The 26,901-nt window shown below is 38.8% G+C and overlaps 1 protein-coding gene across 4 annotated transcripts in view; it reads right to left on the bottom strand.

Annotated features, from left to right (window-relative positions):
- ANO10 (anoctamin 10) overlaps positions 1–26,901 on the bottom strand; it is a 213,303-nt gene that overhangs the window by 176,568 nt on the left and 9,834 nt on the right. For all 4 annotated transcript variants that reach the window (XM_081823379.1, XM_081823392.1, XM_081823402.1 and 1 more), the window contains exons 3-7: positions 25,152–25,349; positions 23,260–23,394; positions 5,616–5,735; positions 2,875–3,444; positions 1,156–1,211 (exon numbers count right to left, since the gene is read on the bottom strand). In XM_081823379.1, the coding sequence (XP_081679505.1) occupies positions 1,156–1,211; positions 2,875–3,444; positions 5,616–5,735; positions 23,260–23,394; positions 25,152–25,349 (1,079 nt within the window). The remainder of the gene's footprint in view (positions 1–1,155; positions 1,212–2,874; positions 3,445–5,615; positions 5,736–23,259; positions 23,395–25,151; positions 25,350–26,901) is intronic.

The following is a 26,901-nucleotide window of genomic DNA, read 5'->3' as shown; positions in this document are numbered from 1 at the left end:
CCAGATAGCCGGGGGGGGCTCACTCCCTGCCCACCCCCCTGGCCCCATCCCCTGTCCATTTGAAGAGCCTTGCAGACCTGGCAAGGGGGATCTCTCTGGAGTCCTCACTAGCGTGCTTCCCTCCCTGTAAGGCCTGGCACTCCCCTGTGCCGCGGGGAGATACCAGGACGGCCAGACAGCACCGGCATTTGGAATATCAATTATCTCACAGTGCTAGCATGATGCCTTCAAAGACTTTTTAGTACGTATGGCTGCTTGCACCTTTTCTAATGTCCAAACTGCTAAAATTGCTGAATTTTTATTACCTACTTATGAAAAATTTTCTATTTCCTTACCACTCTTGCCTCTATAAGTTTACCTCCTTCCAGAAACCTAAACACCTTCCTATCAGTAGTTTCTAATCTGTTAAGGCCTGAAAAACTAGATCAATAAGCTTCTTAGAATGATTTCTGTAGCTGGAACAAAAACTCATTTCTCTGGAATCCTTTCCTGGGAGTAAGGGACAGGGGCTGTGCTCCAGTTGAGAGTTCAGAGGACTCTTTCTGCACCTTTCTTGACCCTCAGTTATGTTACCAATGGCTGAGATAACCTCCTGATAAATGAGGGGCTTCCAACTGGTATTTATTATTTTTCATAATGATGGAAACAGGCATAATGTGCGAGATTTTACACAAACAGCAAGCAGGTTACACTATGCCTTCTCTCCATTTCTTTCCTCCTACCCACTAAAACATGCTGGGAATCTCTTAGACTTCGGAAATTTCTTTCACAAAATTAATGGTCCATCTTTCAAAAAATGTAATGGTCCATCACTGAATTGAATTGGAAGAATTGTTGAAGAGTGAAACAAAGAAGTCACCAAAAGGAAAAGAACAGAAATATGTCTGCAACATGGTTAGTTAGCTTTTCAAATTACTAGAGATTGGCTAAACCACTAATTTCTATACTTTAAGTCTTACAACACACACATAGGTAGTAAGACTACTGAATGTATAGGTAAACACATTTAATCAATCTTTGCCTGCCTATACAAAATATATTAACTATCTGGTATCTTAAATTAGAAGCCAGCCTTCCTATTTATACTCCTAAGTATTAACTAGTATACGTAAGTTTCAAAATTCAAATGGATTTGTATATAAAAACTCTACTCACCACTAAAACTTTCAGAATTAGATGATTCTGGTAGGCAGATTCCAATCTGTGATTCTCTAAAATATTGAAAAGGAGAGGAAATTTCTCTTAGATAAGCACGCAGTAGGGGAGGCTATTGTGGGGTAAAGGCAGATGAGCTGAGGCAGAGATGTCAGGCACCGGAGCCTCAGTGAGTGAACATGCCAGACTGTCACTCATGGTTACCACTTACCCACAAGAACATCTCACAGGGGCTCGATCCCAGGATACAAGAAATGTGTAGAACACATTTCTCACAGTACTGCAAGAGCACCGTGTTCTGAAATTATTTTTAAAGTATTACTGCAACGAAGAAACATGGGAAGTATTGGCAAATGATCCCATAGAGAGCCACCCAGAAAAAGACCCTGAATAAAATAAAACTGATAGCAACCTCTAAAGAGGGCAATAAAGTTTTTGTATGTGTGCGTTATGAGGATTAACTTAAAGGGCAACTCAAATCTCCGTCCTCAGCTAGGGAAAGGAGACACAGGACAGGCCCTAAGAAAGCAGGGCAAAAGAACAAAGAAGATTCTGAAGAGAAGTGTCACCCTGCATAGAGGTGGTGTTAGACTCGTCTGGACTGGAACCCCACTCAGCTACTCAGCCACTGTCTGTCCTTGGGCAAGTCACTCAACCTCCCGATACTCAGCCTCCTTGCCTACAAAAATAGTGCTAACACCCCCCTCCTCTCAGAGTCACCATCAGGATAAGAAATAATACAAAACCTCAGTCCAGTTCCAGCATAAGGAAAGCACTCAATACATAGTAGCTGTTAAATGACTATTAAAAATAACATAAACATCTTTATGGTCCATGAAGTTAAGATACAGACTTCTTCCTAGGGAATAACATTGCATATTAACTTGTTTGAGTGAATAAATAGAGAATGGCCTGTCAAGACTATTTTTTTAAAAGATTTTATTTCTTTATTTGAGAGAGAGAGAGAGACAGACAGTGACAGAGATAGCGAGAGAGAGCACAAGTGGGGAGGAGAGGGAGAAGCAGGCTCCCGCTGAGCAGGGAGCCTGACGTGGGGCTCGATCCCAGGACCCTGGGATCATGACCTGAGCCGAAGGCAGACGCTTAACCGACCGAGCCCCCCAGGCGCCCCAAGACCATTTTTAAACTATATCCATTCCCCTCTGGCACAGATATATACAAGAGTACCCACTCTACTAAGGCCAGTGGCAATCCTTGGTGCTCTAAACCATTAGTAATTGTTTGTCAGACACCAGACATAGTTCACTTGGCCAAAGTATCTGAAGATAATTCAATCTACTTTACCCCCAACAAAAAATACAAAATTATAGTATTGGGATCACAGGTTTTAGACACAGAGAGGTCTGGATTAGCCTGGCTCTACAATTTGCCTGAACACTGCTAACTCTCAGGGTCTTTATCCCTAAAACGGTGAGATAACTTCTATTTCATGGTGTGCTGAGGAGGTGAAAATGAGATACCACGGACAAAGAGTTAGCAGGGCATCTGGAGTGCAGTGACTAACATTCGTCTATGACGGCCACGATAACCAGGAGGTGAGAGCATCAGAACCCACAAAGCTGATGAATTCCCCCTTACGTCTCTATAGTGAGCCCACAGCAACATCTTGCTTTGCAAAGCTGCAGTTATAGGAATCCTATGATCCAAGCAACATTTCCTATAGGCAAATAAGACATAAATGCAAGCATCACGTCTTACCCCATGAAGTTAGAAATTCGGCAGCGTATCGATAGAGGCGGTTCATGATCTCAATCACAATGGCATAGATGATGCTGGGCACATACAACAGGACGCTGGTCCACTCGGATCCGCTGCTCTCATGTAGACTCAAGGCCCAGGCCTCCATGTCAAAGTAAATCATCATGACATACAGGCAGAAATAGAGACAGAGGCACACAAAGGGCAGCGAGACCAGGTAAATGCGCAACTGCCTCTTGTAGCTGGGGTAGAGAGGTTCCTCCCTACCAGTGATGGGATTGATACCCAGGACCCCATGGAATCCCGGCCGGGGCTCCTCAAACTGTCTCTTCATGACAAGTGTCCCCCACCTGTAGGTCATATTGGCACAGCCACGCTTCCACACTTCCAGGATCACTGTGGACCAGATCAGGTTGAAGGAGGCGAAGATCACATACTTGTCATAGTCTTCCCACACAAACAAATAGTAAGGTAACCCAATGACTGCCATAGGGATTAAGGCAACAGTGAAATATTCCAAAAATCCAAAGTAAAGAGCGATTGTTTCCCCAAAGTAGCCACGAATACGGTCTACAATGAAAGGGAAAAAGAAGACCTTAAGTAGAGACTACCAAAGACTTTCACCATTTCAAGTAAGCTTATTTATTTTTGTAGTTAAATGGGGATCATTTAATACCCTCATTTCCCAATCAGTGTGCAATAGTAAATCCATCTTCCATGCAGTACACAGACCCCACTTGCCTGGAGAGCGAGCCCAATACTTGCCCCAGCTTAGAGCCCAGGCTGGGGCTGCTCTGAAAGGCACCCAGGGTCTGTTTCCTCTTTACTTCCTTATCTGATGGATGCCCTCTTCCCAAAGAAAAACTCAGCTTGGGGCTTGTCCCAAATCTCCATGATCCTAGCTTAAACTCAGCCATATAGCCAATGAGCCATTTTAATTTGGGGGTTTAATTTATATTCCCTGCCTTTCTCTCACTTTAATATCATAGTTATAGATGTTCTTTTCAAAGAAGACTCCCCATCCACAGTATCTGCTCCCGCTATCCAAAAATGTAAATTTTCATCAATGTGCCATGGCAAATGATTCAATACACTGGAGAAAAGCTATTCAAAAGTACAAAACAATATTCTACACATTAACTTCTAGAACAGCCATGGGACACATTTATCTCTATACCTTCCTATAAGAACTGGGCAAAAGAAGGGACAAGCAACATCACTGTTAAATATTCTGTGAACTCGGCAGGAGCTAACCCAAAAGGGGTCTCAAACACTACATCCTTTGCCAGCTGCATCTACCTGGGTGAGTGCCTGGGTTGTAAAAGCATCCTGCACTGGGAGCAGAGTGCGATGCAGGGGCTGGGGAGGTACAATAATGGGGTTATTATTTCTTGGTTAATTATACGCAGTTAAAACTTTAAGATAATGTGTCAGATCGTCTGTGCAGATGGGTCAGAGTAAACTGGTATAAGCTATTCTTCCCTATCCTTATTCTTTTAACTAACCTACGGACATGTTAAAATAGTTGGTATGATCAGGTCACCTCAAATCTGAATCAGGTTAAAGGATATCCAAACAATGAAAAAAAAAGGTGCTCAGGGTTCTGGGCTCCAAATCACATGACGTCCCTCTTTTGATCTTAAGGGGAAGGTCAAGATTCACCTGTGCCCCAGCTGCTATCACCAGTCCCAGCACTCCCCAAAGCCTCACACCCTCTACCACAACCATGCTCAGCCTTCACCATTAACTCACTTTTCCCCTCAATTTCTAAGCAGCTACTGGATACTGTCACCTACAAGTGCTAGAGGCAATACTTAAATTTACTGCACCTAAATGGCACACAAAGTGAAAAAAATGTCAATAAATGTAACACAAAACTACTAGTGTATTACCTAGAACTATTAAAAACAAACTTTTCCTTTCAAAGAATACAAGAAAAAATTCAAATGCAATTTCAAATTTTCATCTTAAAAACAAATTTTTATTTACTGTTACAATATTATAGTGGATGTTTTCAGGAATGGAAATTAGAAATAAAATTATTTTAGAGGGATTCCTTTAAACAAAGTCAAAAGAGAAATGCCCTTGAAAGAAATATGGATAGCAACACTTATGGTAAAATCTAACAGCTTAATAATCCTTATGCTTAGAAAAACATAACTAAAGCCAAAAATCTGAATATCCACACTGATGTCAGTTTGCATACAGTAATGCTCAACACATACCAAATAAATTAATGGATACTCTTGTAACTGTATTCAGAGAAAAGGGATAGATTCAATAATATACACCAAGATACTTACAAACTACCTCAAAAGATGTTTAGGCCTGTCTGCCCCTAAAAATGAGCACAGCTTGGTCCACTCAAATTATTAGCTCTAAAGAAAGAGAAATTTTCAAATACAGGATATTCACAGTCAAATGAAATTCTCCTAAAATCTGTCCTACTCCGACTCGGACACGTACTTATGAAGGCCACTCTGAATAGCCTGTGCTATTGGTGAAATTTAATGAAAGCTTGTCATTCAGCCCATAGGAAATGCTATTGGAAATAAAATAAATTACTAAGTAGGTCATGTAAACCATCTTATCCAACCCCAATTTTTGCCCACATGCAGCTGGTGAGCCTTGCCCAGCAGAGCATTAAACATCTACCCGAGATGGTGAGAAAGCACCACTGCTGAATCATGACGCCTCGTTGGTAGTCCTTGTTCTCTATGAGAACAGGTATTGACACGTACCTAGGGGCTGATACTTCAAAGTAAACCGGGTGTACCAGCTGTCTTCAAGCTTCTTTAGGGCTTCGTTATCATGCAGTGGGAACACCTGAATCACAATGCCAGAGGTGAGCAATCTTCTCACTGTGGAGGGAAAATGTGCCAAACTAGATAAAAGGGATTTGAGATCACTCATCACTGTGACATACTTCTTCAAATGCTGGAAAGACAGCCCAGTAAGAAAGGGGTGCTACACAAGGAGCAGTGGCATACTGCCTACTCTAAAGGCATATATTCTTTTGTTCTTCACATGGAAATATCTTGAGTATTTTCTTTAACTATGAAAGCAATACAAGTTTATGTAAAAACCATACTGAAATGTACAAATTAGAATTGGGAGAGATCCTCCGACAAAAAATAACCACTGTAAACAGCAATTTTGTGTAAAACCAAACTTTAAAACAAACATCCATAAATATGTGTTATAAAAATAAAAGTAGGATCATTCTATACACATTGTTCTGTAATCTTTTCTCATGTAGTAGTGTATAACAAATGTTTTTCAATGCCAATGCCTATAAACATGAAATGTCCTTTTTAACAGTATCATAATATTCCCTTGTATGAAGTGCTATAATTTAATGTTCTATTGAAAAATACTTGTTTCCTGCCTCCCACTTTTTTGCCATTATATATGTTAAAATTCAGGGCACCTGGGTGGCTCAGTCAGGTAAGCATTCTACTCTTAGTTTCGGCTCAGGTTATGATCTCATGGTCCTGGAATCGAGCCCCACATCAGGCTCCACGCTCAGCAGGGAGTCTGCTGGAGATTCTCTCCTTCTGTCCCTCCCCCTGTCGCACTCTCTTAAATAAATAAATCTTAATAAATAAATAAACAAATAAATGTTAAAATTCTTATACACATATCTTTTCCCACCTGCCCACTATTTCCTCGAACTCACTTAGAAGTAGAATTGCTAGGTCCAAGAGCATATGTATTTTAAACGTGAACACCTATTATAAAACTGCCCCTAGAAAGACTTTACCAATCTGTCCTCCCACTACAGTGAAGGTAAGAAGACAGTGTTCAGTTCCTTTTATTCTTGATGATATTGAATATTTGCAGAATCATTTTCATCTTTTCTAATCTGATAACAAAAGCTTATGTTTATAAACAGCAAATATCAAAATCAAATAAAATCAGACTTTCAGCAGTCAGCTGACTGGTATGATTTTATCACTCATGCACATATTTGAAAGAGACAAATGAATTTAACCAAAGACAATATCCCCTGGTAAGTGTAAGTGAAAACAGGGCATTCTCTCATCCATAATTATTTAGAGGGACTCACAGGGCGGGTGGGTCTTCAGGTTCTATTAACAGGAAGTGTGTTCAGCAGACATGGGGAGCTCTGATGCAGTGCTTTGTGCCATATGTGGGGAGACGGACTACTTTCCACACAAGCTTCTAATAGAGTCTCTAAAGAATATAGCTGCTTATAAGATGGAATTTGCAAAAAGAAGAGCTGGAGATGCTGTTTTCATTCACTGATAAGCTTTGAGCTCTTCAAGGTTTATCAGCTCACCTCTTCCAAGGGCTGCCTCCCTTATCTCCTATCTACCTTGTCACCAAAGAAAGGTGATGAGCATATTAAGCAACAGGCCCTTCAGGAGGATGATAAACGAATGTCTGCAGCATTGAAGAAAAGTATGTTTTAAGTTTTCCGTGTAGAAATATTATATATAACAAAGAGAGATGGTATTCTCAAGACAGAGGCCTTATCATAAAATCTTCAGAGTAATTTAAAAGTAAAGCAGGGGCACCTGGGTGGCTCAGTTAAGTGTCTGACTCCAGATTTCAGTTCAGGTCATGCTCTCAGTGTTGTGAGATCGAGCCCCAGGTCAGGCTCCATGCTCAGGAGGGAGTCTGCTGGAGATTCTCCCTCTTCCTCTGCCCCTCCCCCTGCTCTCGTGCTCTCTCTCTCTCTAAAAATAAATAAATCTTTTTTAAAAAGTCTTGAAAACCTAGGGATGTGATGAAATTCTTAATGATTAAAAAAGGCATACACTCAAAATATCATTAATTAGGGGAAAAAGGTACATGGTTTAAGTTATATTAGCCACTGATGCTGTAAAATCCATTATTTAATGTTTTTATTCTAAAGCGTTTCAGTGGGTTTTTCTTCAGCTCACATGAGTGAAAGTCGGTCATCCACAACTGTTCTGATTCCTATCTCTTATTTGAAGATGTAGAGCTGTACTTTATTCTTTCTTCCATTACTATCCTTTTCAATTACTGTGTCAAGTTATTCAACTTTGAACTGACAACATCTACTTTATTTTACTATTTCTAAGTTCTTTTTAAAAAACTGACTGCATTCGGGGCGCCTGGGTGGCTCAGATGGTTAAGCGTCTGCCTTCGGCTCAGGTCATGATCCCGGGGTCCTGGTATCAATCCCCGCATCGGGCTCCCTGCTCGGCGGGAGGCCTGCCTCTCCCCCCTTCACTCCTCCTGCCTGTGCTCCTCTCTCGCTGTGTCTCTCTCTGTCAAATAAATAAATAGAATCTTAAAAAAAAAAAAAAAAAAAAACCTGACTGCATTCTACTATAGATGACTTTCTAGGCAGGCATAAAAACCAGCTACTTCTAAAAAAAGGACAGTGAACTGAAGGACTCAGAATATAAAGCCTCAAGTCCTAAATTACCAGGCTTCTCTTCACCATCAATGCCAAAAGCATGGTTCCAATTTCAGCTTCTAAAAATAGAGGTTTTCTTTTAATCCTTTAACTTTCTCTTGTCAGCTAAGAATGTAATTAAGATGACCCTTACCTTCAAAGGAAAGTATGATGCTGTGCAGGTCTATTTAAAGAAAGAAACAACTGCTTCCCAGGAGGATCGAGATGGCAGATTGGAGCTCACCTCTCCCCAGACACACCAAGGCTACAACTACATATAGAACAACTCTTCCACAGCTAGAAAGAAAAAGTCACATCGAGAAGCAGAGGAGGGGCAGAGAAGTGGTCTGATCGGGACCCACTCCCCCAGCATGGCAGTGGGAGGGATATCACATGCAGGAAGATCCTCCCTGTGGAGTGAGGGGTTCAAGCCCCACATGGGGCAATCTTGCCATGGGGACCTGCACCAGGAAGATGGGCCCAAAATGTCTGGCTTTGAAAATTAGCAGGGCTTAATCCAAAGAGAGCCGAGGGCTATAGGAAACCAAGACTCCACTCTTAAAAGACCCACCCACATACTCGCCCTAAGACTTAGTGCAGAGGCAGCAGTTTGAAAAGTGCCTGGGCCATTCATAAAGGAGACTGATTGACTAATTTTGGGGAACGTGCCAGAGGTGCAGGGAATTGCAGGAACTTTCTCCAGGAATGGAAGCGTGGGCAGATGCCATTTTTCTCACCCTACCTAGCTAGCCTAGTACTGGTGAGAAAGAGTTCTGACACTCTCTATCTACCTTGCTAGCGCTGCTAGCCCCACCCTCGTATTCCCCTGCAGACCTGCCTGCTCAACTCTCCCCACCCTGGAAGGCAGCCCCCAAAGTAGCTCCCACCCCACCACACCCCCCAGGCCATCTCTGCCTTAACTGGTGTTCCCCCAAAGGGGCTTCCATCCACCATGAGCCCACAACAGTTGTGGCTCACCCAAAACAGGAGGGAACACACAAGGGACACCCCTGGAGCTCCTGATTCTGGTGACCAGTAGGGGACTGCACTTCTGGGCCCCACAGTACACCTTCTACAGAAGGCCACTCCTTTAAGACCAGGAGATGTGGCTGATCTACCTAAAACACACAAACACAAAGAGTCAAAATGAGAAGACAGAGGAATACGTTCCAAATGAAAGAACAAGACAAAACCTCAGAAAAAGAATTAAATGAAAAAGAGACAAGTAATCTCCCTGATAAAGAGTTCCAAGTAATGGTCATGAAGATGCTCACCAAACTCAGGTGAAGAACTGATGAACACAGCAAGAACTTCAAGAAAGAAAGAAATAATATAAAACAAGAACCACTCAGAGCCAAAGAATATAATAACTGAATTGAAAAATATACTAGAGGGAATCAACAGCAGATTAGAGGATGCAGAAGAATGGATCAACAATCTGGAAAACAGGATAATAGAAATGACCCTACCTGAATGGCAAAAAGAAAAAAGAATTTCAAAAACTGAGGATAGTTGGGGCACCTCAGGTCATGATCCCAGGGTCCTGGGATCGAGCCCACGTCAGGCTCTCTGCTCAGCAGGGAGCCTGCTTCTCCCTCTTCTCTCTCTCTGTCAAATAAATAAATGAAATCTTTAAAAAAAAAAACTGAGGATAGTTCAAGAGACCTTCAGGACAGTATCAAGGGTACTAACATTTGCATTATAAAGGTCCCAGAATGAGAAGATAAAGAGAAAGGAGCAGAAAACTTATTTAAAGAAGTTACAGCTGAAACAGACAAGAAAACAGACATCCAGGTCCAAAAAAGGAAAGAGAACCCTGGGCAAGAAAACAGACATCCAGGTCCAAAAAGGAAAGAGAGCCCCAAACAAGAGGAACCCAAAGAGGTTCATACCAAGATACAAAATAATGAAAATGTCAAAAATTAAAGAGAAAATATTAAAAGCAGCAGGAAATAAGCTACTAGTTACATACATGAGAACACCCATAATACTATCAGCTGATTTTTCAGCAGACTTTGCAGGTCAGAAAGGAGTGGCACAATATATTCAAAGTGCTGAAAGGGAAAAACCCACAAAGAGAAACAGTCTACCCAGCAAGGTTATCATTCAGAATTGAAGTACAAATAAAGAGTTCCCCACACAAAAGAGTTCATCACCACTAAACCTGCTTTATAGGAAATGTTAAAGGAACTTCTTTAAGTGGAAAAGAATAGAAAATTTTAAAAGAAAAAATCTAACTGTAACAGTGAACATATAGTAAAGGTGGTAGGTGAACCACTTACAAAGCTAGTATGAAGGTTAAAACACAAAAGTAGTAAGTCAACAATATCTACAACAGTTAACTAAGGGATACACAAAATAAAAAGATGTGAAATATGATGACAAAAACATAAAGCAGGGAGGGGGGAGAGTAAAAATGTAGTGCTTTTAGAATGTGTTCAAACGTAAGCAACCATCAACTTGAAATATACTGTTACATACATAAGGTATTATATGTGAACCTCATGGTAATCACAACCAAAAACCTCTAATAGATACACAAAAAATAAAAAGAAAGGAATTCAAACATAACACTGAAGAAAATCATCAAATCACAAGGGAAGTGAGCAAGAGAAGAAGGAACACAGAAGAACTAGAAAAACAACCAAAAACAATTAACAAAATGGCATTAAGTACATACCTATCAAAGGTACCTTAAATATAAATGGACAAAGTGTTCCAAGTGTATCCAAAAGATACAGGGTGACTGAATGGGTAAATAAACAAGACTCATCTATATGCTATCTAAAAGAGACTCACTTCAGACCTAAAGACATGCCCAGACTAAAAGTGAAGGGTGAGAAAAGATATTCCATGAAAATGAAAAGAAAGCTAGAGTCGTAATAGACTGTAAAACAAAGACTGTATAACAAAGAAGGGCCCTACATAATAATAAAAATATCAATCCAACAAGAGGATATAACAGTTGTAAATAACTATGTACCCAACATAGAAGCACTTAAGTATATAAAGCAAATATTAACAGCCAAAAAGGGAGAAACTAACAATAATACAATAATAGTAGGGGACTTTAATGTTCCTCTTACAAAAATGGATAGATCATCCAGGCAGAAAATCAATTTAAAAAACCAGTGGTCTTAAATGACACATTATACCAGATGGAATTAACAGATACATACAAAAAATTCCATCCAAAACCAGCAGGACACACATTCTTTTGAAGTCCATATGGAATATTCAGCAGGATAAATCACATATTAGAGAACAAAATAAGTCTCAATAAACTGAAGAAGACTGAACTCATATCAAGCATCTTTTCTGACCACAATGGTGTAAGACTATAAATCAACAACAAAAAATTTTTTTAAAAAAACCTATACACAGAGGCCAAAGAACACACTAATAAAGAACCAATGGCCAATGGATCAATGAGGAAATTAAAAACAAAAACAAAAAAATCCTTGAGACAAATGAAAACAGAAACACATTGTTCCAAAATCAATGAGACTCAACAAAAGCAGCTCTAAGAGGGGCGTTTATAGTAGTAGAGGCCTACCTCAAGAAACTAGAAAGATCTCAAATAAACAATCTAACCTTACACTTAAAAAAACTGGAGAAAGAACAAAGCCCAAAGTTAACAGAAGGAAGGAAATGATAAAGATCGAAGTGGAAATAAATGAAATAGAGAACTCAAAAATAATAGAAAAGATTATTGAAACTAGTAGCTGGTTCTTCAAAAAGATAAACAAAATTGATAAACAAGACTCATCAAAGGAGGAGGAGGAGGAGGAGGAGGAGGAGAAGGAAAGGAAGGAAGGAAGGAAGGAAGGAAGGAAGGAAGGAAGGAAGGAAAGAGAAACCGAATAAATAAAATTAGAAATGAAAGAGAAGTTACAACTGACATCACAAAAATACAAAGGAGTATAAGAGACTACTACCAACAGTTATATGCCAACAAACTGGACAACCCAGAAGAAACTGATAAATTCCTGGAAACACTCAATTTTCATGGAAGACTGAAATAGGAAGAAAGAGAAAATCTGAACAGACTGATTACTAGTAATGAAACTGAATCAGTAATCAAAAAACTTCCAAAAAAGAAAAGCCCAGAACCAAACAGCCTCACAGGTGAATTCCACCATTTATTTTTTTTAAGATTTCATTTATTTTATTTATTTATTTATTTATTTATTTATTTAGAGAGTGTGAGTGGGGAGGGGGAGGAACAGAGGGAGAGAAAGAATCTCAAGCCGACTCCACGCTAAGCATAGAGCCCGACATGGGGCCCAGTCTCACAACCCTGAGATCATGACCTGAGTTGAAATCCAGAGTCGGACACTACCGACTGACTGACTGAGCCACCCAGGTGCCCCTCCACCAAACATTTAAAGAGTTAATACCTATCTTTCTCAAACTATTCTAAAAATTTCAAGAGAAAGGAACACTTCCAAATTCATTCTATGAGGCCAGAATTTACTTTGATACCAAAACCAGACAAAGATTCTACAAAAAAAGAAAATTATAGGCCAGTTTCACTGATGAACATAGAGGTAAAAATCCTCAACAAAATATAAGCAAACCAAATTCAATAATACGTTAAAAAGATCACACATCATAATCAAATGGAATTTATTCCAGGGATGCAAGGACGGTTCAATATCCTCAAATCAATCAATGTGATATACCACATTCACAAAATAAAGGATAAAAATCACATGATCATCTCAATAGATGCAGAAAAAGTATTTGACAAAATTCTACCATTTATGATCTAAAAACTCTGAATAAAATGGGTATGGAGGGAACATACCTCAACATGATAAAGGCCACACATAACAAAAAACACAAATAACATCACACTCAAGATTAGGAACAAGACAAGGATATCCACTCTCACTACTTTTATTCAACATAGCATTAGAAGTTCTAACCGCAACAATCAGACAGCAAAAAGGAATAAAAGGCATTCAAATTGGTAAGAAGAAAGTCAAACTGTCACTATTAGCAGATAGAATAATATTATATATAGAAAAACCTAAAGAATCCACCAAAAAACTATTAGAATAAATGAATTCAGTAAAGATGAATAAGATAAAATTAATATATAGAAATCTGTTGTGTTTCTATACACTAATAGCAAAATATCATAAAGAGAAATTAAGAGAACAATTCCAATTACAATTGCATCAAAAATAATAAAATACACAGGATTAATTTAACAAAGGAGGTGAAAGACCTGTACTCTGAAAACTGTAAGTCACTGACAGAAGAAACTGAAAATAACACAAATAAATGGAAAGATATACCATGCTCATGGATTGGAAGAATATTGTTAAAATGTTCATAATAACCAAAGCAATCTACACATTCAATGCAATCCCTATAAAAATACCAATGGCATTTTTTATAGAACTAGAACAAATAATTCTAAAATTTGTATGGAACCACAAAAGACCCCAAATAACCAAAGCCATCTTTTTTTTTTTTAAGATTTTATTTATTTATTTGAGAGAGACAGATAGAGATAGGAGAGAGAGAGTGAGCACATGAGCAGGGAAGCAGACTCCCCACTGAGCCAGGAGCCCGATGCGGAACTCGATCCTAGGACCCTGGGATCATGACCTGAGCCAAAGGCAGATGCTTAACCAACTGAGCCACCCAGGCACCCCCATAACCAAAGCCATCTTGAGAAGGAACAAAACTGGAGGTATCATGTTCCCAGATTTCAAACTATACTATAAAGCTACAATAATCAAAACAGTATGGTACTGGCACAAAAACAGATATATAGATCTATGGAACAGAATAGACAGCCAGGACATAAAGCCATGCATATATAGTCAATTAGTCTATGACAAAGGAGGCAAGAATACACGATGGGGAAATGACAGTCTCTTGAACAAATGGTGTTGGAAAAATTGGTCAGCTATATGTAAAAGAATGAAAATGGATCAATTTCTTATACCATATACAAAAATAAACTCAAAATGGATTAAAGACTTAAATGTAAGACCTGAAACCATACAGCTCCTAAGAAGAATACAGGCAGTAAACTCCTACATTGGTCTTAGCAATATTTTTTTGGTTCTGTCTCCTCAGGCAAGGGCAACATAAGCAAAAATAAACTATTGAGTCTACATCAAACTAAAAACTTTTGTACAGCAAAGGAAACCATCAAGAAAATGAAAAGGCAACCTACTGAATGGTAGAAGATACTTGCAAATGATATATCTGATAATGGGTTAACATCCAAAATATATTCATACAATTCAGCAACCAAAAAAAAAAAAAAAAAACCCCAAACAATCTGATTAAAAAATGGGCAGAGGACCTGAACATTTTCCCAAAGAAGACATACAGAAGGCCAGCAGACACATGAAAAAATGCTCAATATCACTAATCACCAGGGAAATGCAAATCAAAATCACAGTGACCTGTCACCTCACATGTGTCAAAGCAGCTAGTATCAAAAAGACAAAAAATAACAAGTGTTGGCAAGGATGTGGAGGAAAAGGAACCCTTAAGCACCGCTGGTGGGAATGTAAATTGGTACAGCCACTATGGAAAACAGTATGGAGTTTCCTCAAAAAGCTAAAATAGGAGGGCGCCTGGGTGGCTCAGTTGGTTAAGCGACTGCCTTCGGCTCAGGTCATGATCCTGGAGTCCCGGGATCGAGTTCCGCATCGGGCTCCCTGCTCAGCAGGGAGTCTGCTTCTCCCTCTGACCCTCCTCCCTCTCATGCTCTCTGTCTCTCATTCTCTCTCTCTCAAATAAATAAATAAAATCTTTAAAAAAAAAAAGCTAAAATAGGAATTTCATAACATCCAACAATTCCATTTCTGGGTATTTACCTGAAGAAAATGAAAACACTAATTCAAAAAGATATCTGCACTTCTATGTTCATTGCAGCATTATTTACAATAGCCAAGATATGGAATAAACCTAATGTCTATCGATAGATGAATGGATAAAGAAGATGTAGTATATAAACATACATACAATGGAATATTCCTCAGCCATAAAAAAAAAGAATGATATCTTGCCATTTGCAACAACATGGATGGACCAAGAGGGTATTATGCTAAGTGAAATAAGTCAGAACAGAGAAAGACAAATACCATATGATTTGACTTATCTGTGGAATCTAAAAAGCAAAACAGGGGCACCCAGGTGGCTCAGTCAGTTAAGTGTCTGACTCTCGATTTTGGCTTAGATCATGATCTCAGGGTAGTGAGATGGAGTCCTGGCACTGGGCTCTGCACTGGGCGTGGAACCTGCTTAAGATTCTCTCTCTCCCCACCCATTCATGCTTTCTCTTTCAAAAAAAAAACAAAAAAAAAGCAAAACAAATGAACAAACAAAAAAGAAACATACTTATAAATACAGAGAACAAACGGTGGTTGCCAGAGGGGAAGGGGATCAAAGGATGGAAAAAATAGGTAAAGGGAGTTAAGAGGTACAAACTCCCAGTTATAAAGTTAGTAAGTCATGGAGATATAAAGTACAGCACAGGGAATACAGTCAATAATATTGTAACAACTTCATACGACAGATGGTTAACCAGACTTATGATGGTGATCATTTTATAAAGTAAGTAAATGTCCAGTCACTATACTGTACACCCGAAATTAATAGGATATTGTATGTCAACTATATTTCCATTAAAAAATAAAACTAAACAACCCAAACCAAGAGTCCTTCCTTTAAGAATGCTGAATGATCTGTTGTCAAATACAAGGGTTCTTACTACTACAGCCATTTAATGATTAGCCAAACAAAGCAAAATCTAATTTAAGGGAAGCAATAACTAACCTGGCTTATAGTTGGACCTCTAAATTAAATAACACCATAATAATACTAACATAGTACTGCTTCTGTCTTTGGCTAATGTCACATGCTTACTTCAAAAGCAAAAACAAAAGTCTCTCTCACAACTCCTTACAGTGTCTCTGTGCAGGTCATGCTGCCTCTAATCCAGAAAAGGGATGATGAGCGCACAGAGCCCCCAGAGGAAGTAAAGGCTGGTACAATGAAGACGGGGAGCCCCTTTGCCCCCTGTAGCTGCTGCCATGTCCCAGCACCCTCTCCCAGGTCCCCCCACTGGACTCTAGCAGTCAGGTATGAACACACCACTTGTGTCTCAATAAGGAAAAAACTGCTTCTCAGAAATAACCTGTGTTCTCAAAATACATTTTTATATTCCTGCATTGTTTTTAATCCTGCTTAATATAAAAACTGCATATATGCACCAAAACACAGTACATGTATGTGTGCATATGTCTATGTATGTATGTATGTGTGTGTGTATATACATATATATATACACACTGATGTACCCAGTGATATATTTATAAAGAGAAAGAGAAATATAGATATATATATGTATCAATAGTTTATAGTTTAATCTTCTTATGTACATGCCTGCTACATGATATTTACTTGAAACTTTATTACTCTTATAAGGTCCATTAATAATATTAGAAGACAGATTGTATCTGACCACTCTAACCTATGTGTAAACAGAGGATATTCAGGAATAGTTACTATAATGTCCTAAAAGAATGACAATATAAAACTAAAGATGAGCTGTGCCATATCCCATCAATCAAACCATGATAATCATCTGACAGACATTTTGAGACAGAGCTTGAACCTAAATAGCATCCCTTAAGATACAGTTAATATATAAGAAATTCTCAGGTCCCTTAACTCCTTTTTCTAAAGAAGATCTTTCATTGTGTTACCTGCATTAACTATTAGGAATCAATAGGAGAAAGGAAGAGTCTGAGTGATCTCAGCTCACAGAGAAAACTCAAGATAAACACGACTAAGACACATGTAGAGAGACACATTTTTAGACGTCCACATTGCTTGCTGTCTGGTGAGACGAGGGAGAGCCCTGACTGCAAGCACCCAGTATCTCCTAATTGGCTCAAGGTCACATTCACCACGACACAAGTTGCCATCTACTTAACGAAAGCTATCAAAACAGAACATTGTAGCAAACAAAATCACAATCATTGCGTGTAAAATCAAATTAAACCTGCAATAGCAGAGAGTGTTTCTCATGAAAGGCCTGGCTAGCTCTCACAGTGCTGATGGGATCACAATGAACAGGTTACAATCTCTGCTCCCAATTAGCTGTGGGAAAGAGGATGCCCAGGGAGTGTCTCCTGTGAAACTTAAAAGCCAAAAAAAAGGGGGGGGGGCGCCTGGGTGGCTCAGTCTGTTAAGCATCTGCCTTCAGCTCAGGTCATGATCCCGGGGTCCTGGGATTGAGCCCTGTGTCGGGGGGGGGGGGGGAAGGGGTCCCTGCTCAGTGGGGAGCCCGCTTCTTCCTCCTTCTGCCCCTCCCCCAACTCATGTGCACTCTCTCTCTCTCACACACACACAAATAAATAAAATCTTAAAAAAAAAAAAAGCTTTTCCATTTATTGCTATGGATTAACCTCATGGAAATCTAAGATTTTAAGTTACTCTGAGTTTTATTAGTTCTAAAATATGCACTCTGAAAACAGTTCACACTTTATAATTACACATATCCCATATGCACATCCCATTTCTTCTTCAACCAAATATGATATAACACAGCATTTTAGGGATCACATTTTCAAAGATATAAAGGAAGAGAATAATGCAGATTTTGAAAATCCAGCCTTGATAATGGAAATATGATTCTTACTTCAGATGTATAAAAAATTTTCAAATGACCATGATGAGATGATTTTATCTTTATATGCATTACAAAAAAAAAGAAAGAAAGAAAGAAAGAGAGGGAGGATCCTTGTTTATAAAGCCTCATCCTGCCAGCAAGAAAGTTATTTCTATTATGGCTTTAGGACACCAAACAGGGTACCTATACACCCAAGAAAAATCCATTTACATATATTGCCTTCAAGGTTTTCATTCGGTTGGAAATTTCTCTCTGAAGCAGCTGGGAACATTTGGAAAACTGCTGCTGCCCCAGAGCCCCATCTGCAGGGAATGTACACATAGTCTCAGTCCCAGCAGCAGAAAGAGGATGTACCTGTGCAGAAACTAGCAGAAGGAAGCAGGGGCTTCCACATAAGCATCTGAATAATGTGGATAAACAGGAAGAAATGGGATGCTGACATTAACCACCAAGACAGTGCCTCAGTCTGTTTTGTACCCAGCTGTGTCTTATTCCCACTAAGAGATTAAGAAAGATTTAAAATTCTGTAAAGGCACCAAACAACTGCCTGAATACAGAATGTGGAACTCCTGGTAACAAATAGTGGCAGAAAGACACCTCTGCCCTGTTCTTGTTCATGACAAAAGTTAAAAACAACAAAGGAAACAAGACACATAAAGGGAAACACCTATCTTTGATGAAAGTAAGGAAAAAAACCTATAAATCCAAATCACAAACCATGAGAAGAGGCTTTAAAAGTCAGCCCAGGCTAAGCTAAAAGCACCCATACCTCTGCACAGTGGGGTCAAGGAGGAGAGGGCAGGGTTCTCCTGGACACGAGGGGGGGGATTGCCCCACTGCCCAGATATGGGCAAAAAGGACTCATGGTGGACTCCTGAACTGCATCTGCTGGAAAAGACAGTGGTCTGGAAAAACAAGGGCTCACTAGAAAGTAAGTAATAACCACAAGTAACTGGCATAGAACTATGCAGAAACATTACAGGGAAAAGGCAACCAGAAACAAAGGCAGAAAAGAAACATAGCAGGAAATTATAGCAAGCAATGAAAGCCTATGAAATTAAAGAAATGAAAGTTAAAGAAATGAAAGTAAGCCATCTCTCTGAAATTAAAACCCAAAGAGCTATAAGAGCTGAAGGTGAGAGCTCAGAAAAGTGATTTAAGACAGACACAAAACTACTACAGATACAAAGTCATAAAAAAAGCTACCAGGAAAGACTGAAAACATAGCCAGGAAAATGGTAGACAAGCCTAAGAAAATTACAGAAAACCTTAAAAATATTTCAGAGAATATTTAAGAGCCCACATACACATAATTGGCTTACCTAAAGACAAGAAGAAAGTAAATACAACCAAGTAACTCTTAAAAGGTTACTGAAAAAAATTCTTCTGCAATCATGGTAATCTTTTTTTTTTTTTTTAAGATTTCATTTATTCATTTTGAGACACAGAGATACAGAGAGAGAGAGAGAGCATGAGCAGGGAGAGAGGCAGAGGGAGAAGCAGGCTCCCCGCGGAGCCAGGAGCCTGACATGGGGTTCAATCCCAGGACTCCGGGATCATGACCTGAGCCGAAGGCAGACGCTTAACCATCTGAGCCACCCAGGCGCCCCATCATGGTAATCTTTAATCTATACATTGAAAATATATATGTCCAACAAAAACTGCTATAATATAATCAATATCAAGACATATGCAGATAACTGGGAATGTAGACAAATAAGAATCAAATTTCCTGATACCTCCTAAAAGCCATACAGATCAACAAGGAGAACAAATAAAAGCATCCATAGCATATATCTACAGTATAACTCAGAGACAGGAGAGTCCACAAAATCCAGTTTACATGTAAGTCAGACAATAAAGGACCAAAAACACATTCTTCTCAAGTGCACATGGGACATTTTCCAGGATAGATCAGTTATATGTTAGGCTGCAAATTAAGTCTCAACAGATTTAAAAGATCTATCATAAAGAGTATCCTCAGACCACAATGGGATAAAGTTAGAAATCAGTAACAGAAGGAAAACTGAAGAATTCACAAATGTGTGGAAATTAAAAAAACACATTCTTAAACAACCAATGGATCAAAGAAGACATCACAGGGGAAATTAGAAAATATTTAGCAATGAATAAAACAAAAACACAACAAAACTTAGGAGACACAGAGAAAGGGAGGAAATTTGTGGCTAAGGACCTCAAATGAACAACCTAATTTTACAATTAAGGAACTAGAAAAAGAAGAACAAACTAAATCCATAGCTAGCAGAAGGAATGAAATAATGAAGATTAGAGCAGAGATAAACAAAATAGAGGAAAGAAGGACAATACAGAAAACTAAAGAAACCAAAGTTGGTTCCTGGAAAAGATCAACAAAATTGACAAATACTTAGCTAGATGAAATAAGAAAAAATGAGAGAAGACTTAACTTACAAAGATCAGAAATAGAAATGGGGACATTACTACCAATTCTGCAGAAATAGAAAGGATTGTAAGAGAGTACTATTAACAACTGTCTAACAACAAACTAGATAACCCACATGAAATGGACAAATTCCTAGAAATACAAAACCTACCATGAAAACTTACCATAAGTCAGAAGCAACAGAAAATCCGAATAGGTCTATAATTAGTAAGGAGTCTGAATTACTAAGGACACTGAAAAATCTCCTGACAAAGAAAATCCCTGGACCTGACAACTTCGCTGGTGAATTTTACCAAATATTTAAAGAATCAATACCAATCCTTCTCAAACTTTCCCCCAAAATTGATGAGGAACACTGTTAACTCATTCTATTAGGCCAGCATTACCCTGATACAAAGCCAGACAACAATACTACAAGAAAACTACAGACCAACATACCCGACGAACAATGACGCAAAAATACTCAACAAAATACTAGCAAACTCAACTCACCCACACAGTAAAAAGATCATATATCAAGCAAGTGGAATTTATTCCTGGAATGCAAGGATAGTTCAAGTACAAAAATTGGCCTACTGTAACACACCATAATAACAGAAAGGGGGGGGAACCACATTATCAACTCAACTGATACAGAAAGAGCATTTAATAAAATTCACTTTTATGATAAAAACACTCAACAAACTAGGACTAGAAGGAAACTACCTCAACATAATAAAATCCATCTGGGAAAAGCCCACAGCAAACATCATACTGAGTGGTGAAAGACTGAAAGCTTTTCCTTTAGATCAGGAATAAGACAAAGATGCCCACTTTCACCACTTCCATTCAACATAGAATTGGAAGTTCTAGCCCAAACAATTACCGAAGAAATAAAATGCATCCAAATTAGAAAGGAAGAAGTAAATTATCTCTGTTGACAAGTGATATTATATTTTGTGTAGAAAACCCTAACTTTTCTGCAAAAACACTGTCATAGCTAATAGATGAATTCAGCAAAGTAGCAGGATACAAAATCAATAAACAAAAAGAAGTTGCATTTCTATACATTAACAATGAACTATCTGAAAAGGTAATTATGGAAACAATCCCATTTATACTAGCATAATAAAGAATAAAATACTTAGAAATTAACTAAAGACATAAAAGATTCACACAATGAAAAACTACGAAACAATGCTAAATGAAATAAGACATACATAAATGGAAACACATCCCATGTTCATGGGACTTAACATTGTTAAAATGTCAATACTACCCAAAGCAATCTACAGATTCAATGCAATCTCTATCAAAATCCCAGTGAGGACTTTTGCAAAAATAGAAAAACCCACTGTAAAATTCATATGGAATTTCATGGGACCTCAAATAGCCAAAATAATCTTGAAAAAGAAGAAAAAAATTCCTGATTTTAAAACATACCATAAAGCTGGGGTGCTGGGTGGCTCAGTTGGTTAAGCAGCCGACTCTTGGTTTTGGCTTGGCTCAGGGTCGTGAGATCAAGCCCCACATCATGTTCCACGCTCAGCATGGAGTATGCTTGAGATTCTCTCCCTCTTCCTCTCCCTCCCCCTCAGCCCCTCTCCTGGCTTATGCTCATTCTCTCTCCCTCTCTCGCTCTCTCTCAAATAAATAACTAAAATCTTAAAAAAAAAAAAAATGACCACAAAGCCACAGGAACCAAAACAATGTGGTATTGGCATACAGACATATAGACCAATGTAATAGAACAGAGGCCAGAAACAAACCCTCACATATATGATCAAATGATTTGCGACAAGGGTACTGAGACCATTCAATGGGGAAAGGGCAGTCTTCCCAACAAATGGTACTGGGAAAACTGGATATCCACATGCAAAAGAATGAAACCGAACCCTCAAAAAAAAAAAAAGAAAAAAGAAACTGAACTCTTACCTAACACCAGAGACAAAAGTTAATTCAAAATGGATTAAAGAAAGACCTACATATAAGACCCAAAACTATAAAACTTGTAGAAGAAAATATAGAAGAAAAGCTTCATGACCTTGGATTTTATTTCATGACATTGGCAATAATTTCTCAGATATGACACCAAAGGTACAGGCAAAAAGAAAAAATAGGTAAGTTGGACTTCCATGAAAATTTTAAAATTTTATGCATCAAAAGACAATATCAACAAAGAAAAGGCAGTCGGCTGGTTCTCAGGCATCTGTCCTCCCGGGGTGAGCGGGGGGAAGACTGGAAGATAGTATTATACTGCCTAGAGAACACAGCGGCTTATATGTTTGAAGTGCATTTGGGCGGCAAAAATGCTCTGAGGCCTTGGCCACCATCTGGGGGAGTTTGAGGCAACCTTGGAATCACACACTGTAGTGAGCACTTTCATCTGCAAACTAGTATTCTCACTCAAATGGAATGACACACGAAGTTACAAACTGCTGATTTGCATTCAGGTATTATGTCACTTTGTGCTCTTCCTAAGCCTTGTTCCCAAGTTCCCACTCACTGAGATGAGAGCAGATGGAAAGAGGGCTCCAGGAAAAGACGATGGCTCCTGTTCTCATTCCTCCCCAGGCTCCCTAGAGTGAGTGTCTGGACATAAAGGAAACTTTGCCAATCTTAACATGAGTAATATATGTATGTATTCACATCCAATTTTAAGCTAACTGAATGCTGCGAGACCTTGATAAATAAGTAGCAAACCATACAGAACAAATATATTGATCTAAAGGTACAATATAATGAAGCTCTAGTAGCAAAAGATATGTTCACGAAAAAATAAGTTATTGTAAAGTTCTATGTATTTTTCAGCAAGAGGAAAAAAAAATAAAGCCTTTCTAATTAGTTATTCATGTCTACTAAGAAAAGATAATTGCATTATAATGTGTATTCATGAAGCTGGTTGATACAATGACTTACATAATGATTTTCCTGGATACAACTTTGCCTGGGGGTAACCAGGGATCATCTTTTCATTTCTGGCTCTAAGATTTTCAAGCTCATGTTTGATAATGAATTGACATTCTGCCACTGTAAGGAAGTCATCATTGTCATCTAAATGAATGCAAAAATTTCCAGTTATTTTCTCAGTAACAGCCAAAATAAAATTAATAACATTCAAATAACTTGGGATTATAGAAATGATGATATAAACAATAAACAAGGAGTAAGCAAAGTATAAAACTGCTAAATTAAACAGAATGTAAAGCACCTTAGATATTCTGTAAGAATAAAAATATTGTTTGCCTTCACATAATACAATTCTTCAATCATTGTACAATGGTCCCCCCTTATCTGCAGTTGTGCTTTCTGGGCAATTAGCTACCCCCGTGAATCACAGTCCAGAAGTGGCTGATCCCCTCCCTCTCACCTATCATCAGAAGGTCAGTGGTAGCCTAGGTCATTCACCTTCACCTCACCTCATCAGCACATCATCACAAGAAGGGTACACACAGTAAAATAAGATACTTTGAGGGACAGAGAGACCATATTTGCATAATTTTCATTACAGTAGATTGTTATCATTGTCCTACTTTATTATTGTTGTTAATCTCTTACTGTGCCTAGTTTACAAATTAAGCTTTATCACAGGGATGTGTATAAGAAAACAGCACATACTAACTGCTATTTCAGGCACCCACTGGGAGTCTCGGAATGTGTCCCCCCCACCACTAAGGTGGGGGGACTACATACAGTACTAGTTCTTATAGAATATAGTACAAACATCTAAATGGCAGATACTTGCTTGATCTTATCTAATACCAACGAGCAGAAGGCAACATGCTCTTTAATTCTAACACTATTCTAACTAGGGATGGAACTGAAGTTTGGCTGTATGACAAATTTTCCTCCTCCAAACTCGCAAGCCCAGGCCCTTCCCTTCCCATAAATGGGGGAGAAGATAGTCTGATAAGAAAACAGTACTGTTGGGGTGCCTGGGTGGCTCAGTTGGTTAAGTGCCTGCCTTCAGCTCAGGTCATGATCTTGGGGTCCTGGGATCGAGCCCCAGCATTAGGCTCCCTGCTCAGTGGGGAGTCTGCTTCTCCCTCTCCCTCTGCCCCTCCCCCTGTTCGTGCGGGCGCTCTCTCTCTCTCAAATAAATAAAATCTTAAAAAAGAAAACAGTATTGTTTTTTGGCAAGTGAATCCTCTTAAATGTGGTGAATTTTCCCATTATCATTTATGCACTAAGATATACAAATCCAGAGTGAGTCTGAAGAAGCCTAATCATATCACATCTTCTACTAACTCTAAAAGCTCTGGCAGGGACCGATTTATTCTGAAGCCAAACTCCCACTCTGACATCTTGGTCAGCCCGGCTTTCTCAGTGCTTTCCAGAAACCATTCTCTTCTGGACCCCCTGTGAGACCAGAAGAGAACCAGTTACCCTACCAGGAAAATGGCAATTCTACGATTCTGAACTACTACTGCATTTCTCATTATAAGATTTTTCTGTATCAAGCTAGTGAACATTCACCATCCTGAGAATTAGGATAGAATAATATAAATAAATTACATGTGTCACAATAATTTATGCTCATCTATTCCAGGGGTCGCAAAGAAAGGCCCATGGACCATACTTTAAAAGCGAATTTTAGTGGAACAGCTGCACCCATTCATTTCTTACGGTCTAAGCCTACTTTTGCTTTACAAGGACAGTGTCAAATAACTGTGAGAAAGCGTATGGCCCACACAGCCTAAGATATTTACAGTTTGGCCCTTTCCTGAAAATGTTTGCTGACCCCTGACCTACTCATCAAAAGCTTATTTTTGAGATAAATTAATTCTGTTAAAAACAATCTTGGGACTCACCATCAAAATCTTTGAAGTTATATCGGGTTCCATATGTGAAGGCTCTCATAGTGTTATCATTACACTCTTTTACCAAACCTATTGCTTCTGCACCCAGTAACAATGTAATCTTGGAGGCACCGACAAGATATAAGTTCTGATTTTCTAGTGTTTCTTTCTCATATTTATTTAATAGTGGTCTAAATAGGAGCTGGGCACCTTCAAAAACAAAAGATAAGCACAATCTTAGAAAAGTTTCAAAAAGGAAAACATTCTAAATAAGTATTGTTTCCAGTTTGATATAAGAAAAACGTATTATGGGGTGCCTGGGTGGCTCAGATGGTTAAGCATCTGCCTTCGGCTCAGGTCATGATCTCCAGGTCCTGGGATGGAGCCCCAGGTCCTGGGATGGAGCCCCAGGTCCTGGGATGGAGGCCCACGTCAGGCTCCTGGCTCAGCGGGGAGTCTGCTTCTCACTCTCCCCCCACCTCTCCCCCTGCTCATGCTTGCTCTCTGTATCTCTCTGTCTCAAATGAATAAATAAAATTAAAAAAAAAAAAAAGAAAGAAAAATGTATTAACAATTCAAATCTATCTTCCCAATAAATAAGAATTACAAGTTGATTTCCTTTGGAAAATGCCTTCTAGCTTCCCACGTTTCTGCTCAGAAGTCTGATCCTTTATGTGTGACCTATTGTCTTTCTTTCTTGAAGTTTGTAGTACCTTCTCCATTCCCAGGGTTCCAGAACATTCTAATGGTAAGCCATTTTCATCTATAGTGCAGGGCACTGGGTGGGCCCTTTCCAACTGAAAAAGCATGGCATCAGTCTTGAGTGTCTTCCTTTGATGATTTCTTCTCCTTTTTCTCTGTTCCCTTTCTAGAACTCCTTTTATTCAGATGTATACCTCCTGGACTAGTCCTCTAACTTCCTTACTTTTTCTCAGTCAAAGTTCCCAATTCTGTACCTTTTGCTCTACTTTCTGGGGGATTTTATCAAAATTATCTTCTAACCCTTTTACCAAGTTTTTAAATTTTGCTTTTATACTTCTACTTTATATGAGCTTTTTTTCCTAAATGAATATATTACAGTATCCAACTCGATTTATAGAATGTCTGTCCTACCTTCTCATTACTGAGAGTTGAGTTTTAAATTTTCTCTTGGTTTTCTTTTTCTGCAGAGTTAGCTATTTTTATCTGTTTGTTTAGTTTTAGCTTTCTCTTTCATGTTAGGGATTTTTCTCAGATGTTTGGTGATCTTTTATTATATGTGCATGTTTAAGAAAGGGGTTCTAGGAGGCTGTACTTAAGTTCTGAAGGCTTAGATGGAGCTCATTAAAGATAGCCTTTAAGCATAGTCATCTGGCCAGGTTTTCCATGGTCAACTCTCTGATTTCTGCACCTTTGCTTATTTTGTCTTTGATCAGACTCCCCAAGACAGATTATTCAATCTGCTTCTTAGATGATTTGAATCTAGCTGCTAATATTTTAGAAACTAAATTAGATATGAGATTGGTGGGATGGAGGATAGGGGTAATAATAATCAGTTATTATCCTATTTTCAGTACAGAATCTCTATTTTCAACTGTGCATAAAGCCCCCATGCCAAAATCCAAGCATCTGACCCCTCTGCAGAGAAAAGTCAGTCTTCTGCTGTGATGGTAGAATACAGAAGGGAACGGGGGATCTATTTCTTAAATGAATCTCAGCCAATTCTTTTTTCTTTTTCTTGGTACCACTTATTTCCACCTCCAAAAGCCCCTAAAGTCACTAA

Source organism: Leptonychotes weddellii, chromosome 1 (genome assembly GCF_054177405.1).
Source record: "Leptonychotes weddellii isolate Sample4059 chromosome 1, ASM5417740v2, whole genome shotgun sequence".
Lineage (NCBI taxonomy): Eukaryota > Metazoa > Chordata > Mammalia > Carnivora > Phocidae > Leptonychotes > Leptonychotes weddellii.
This window is presented reverse-complemented; position numbering and strand designations above follow the sequence as displayed.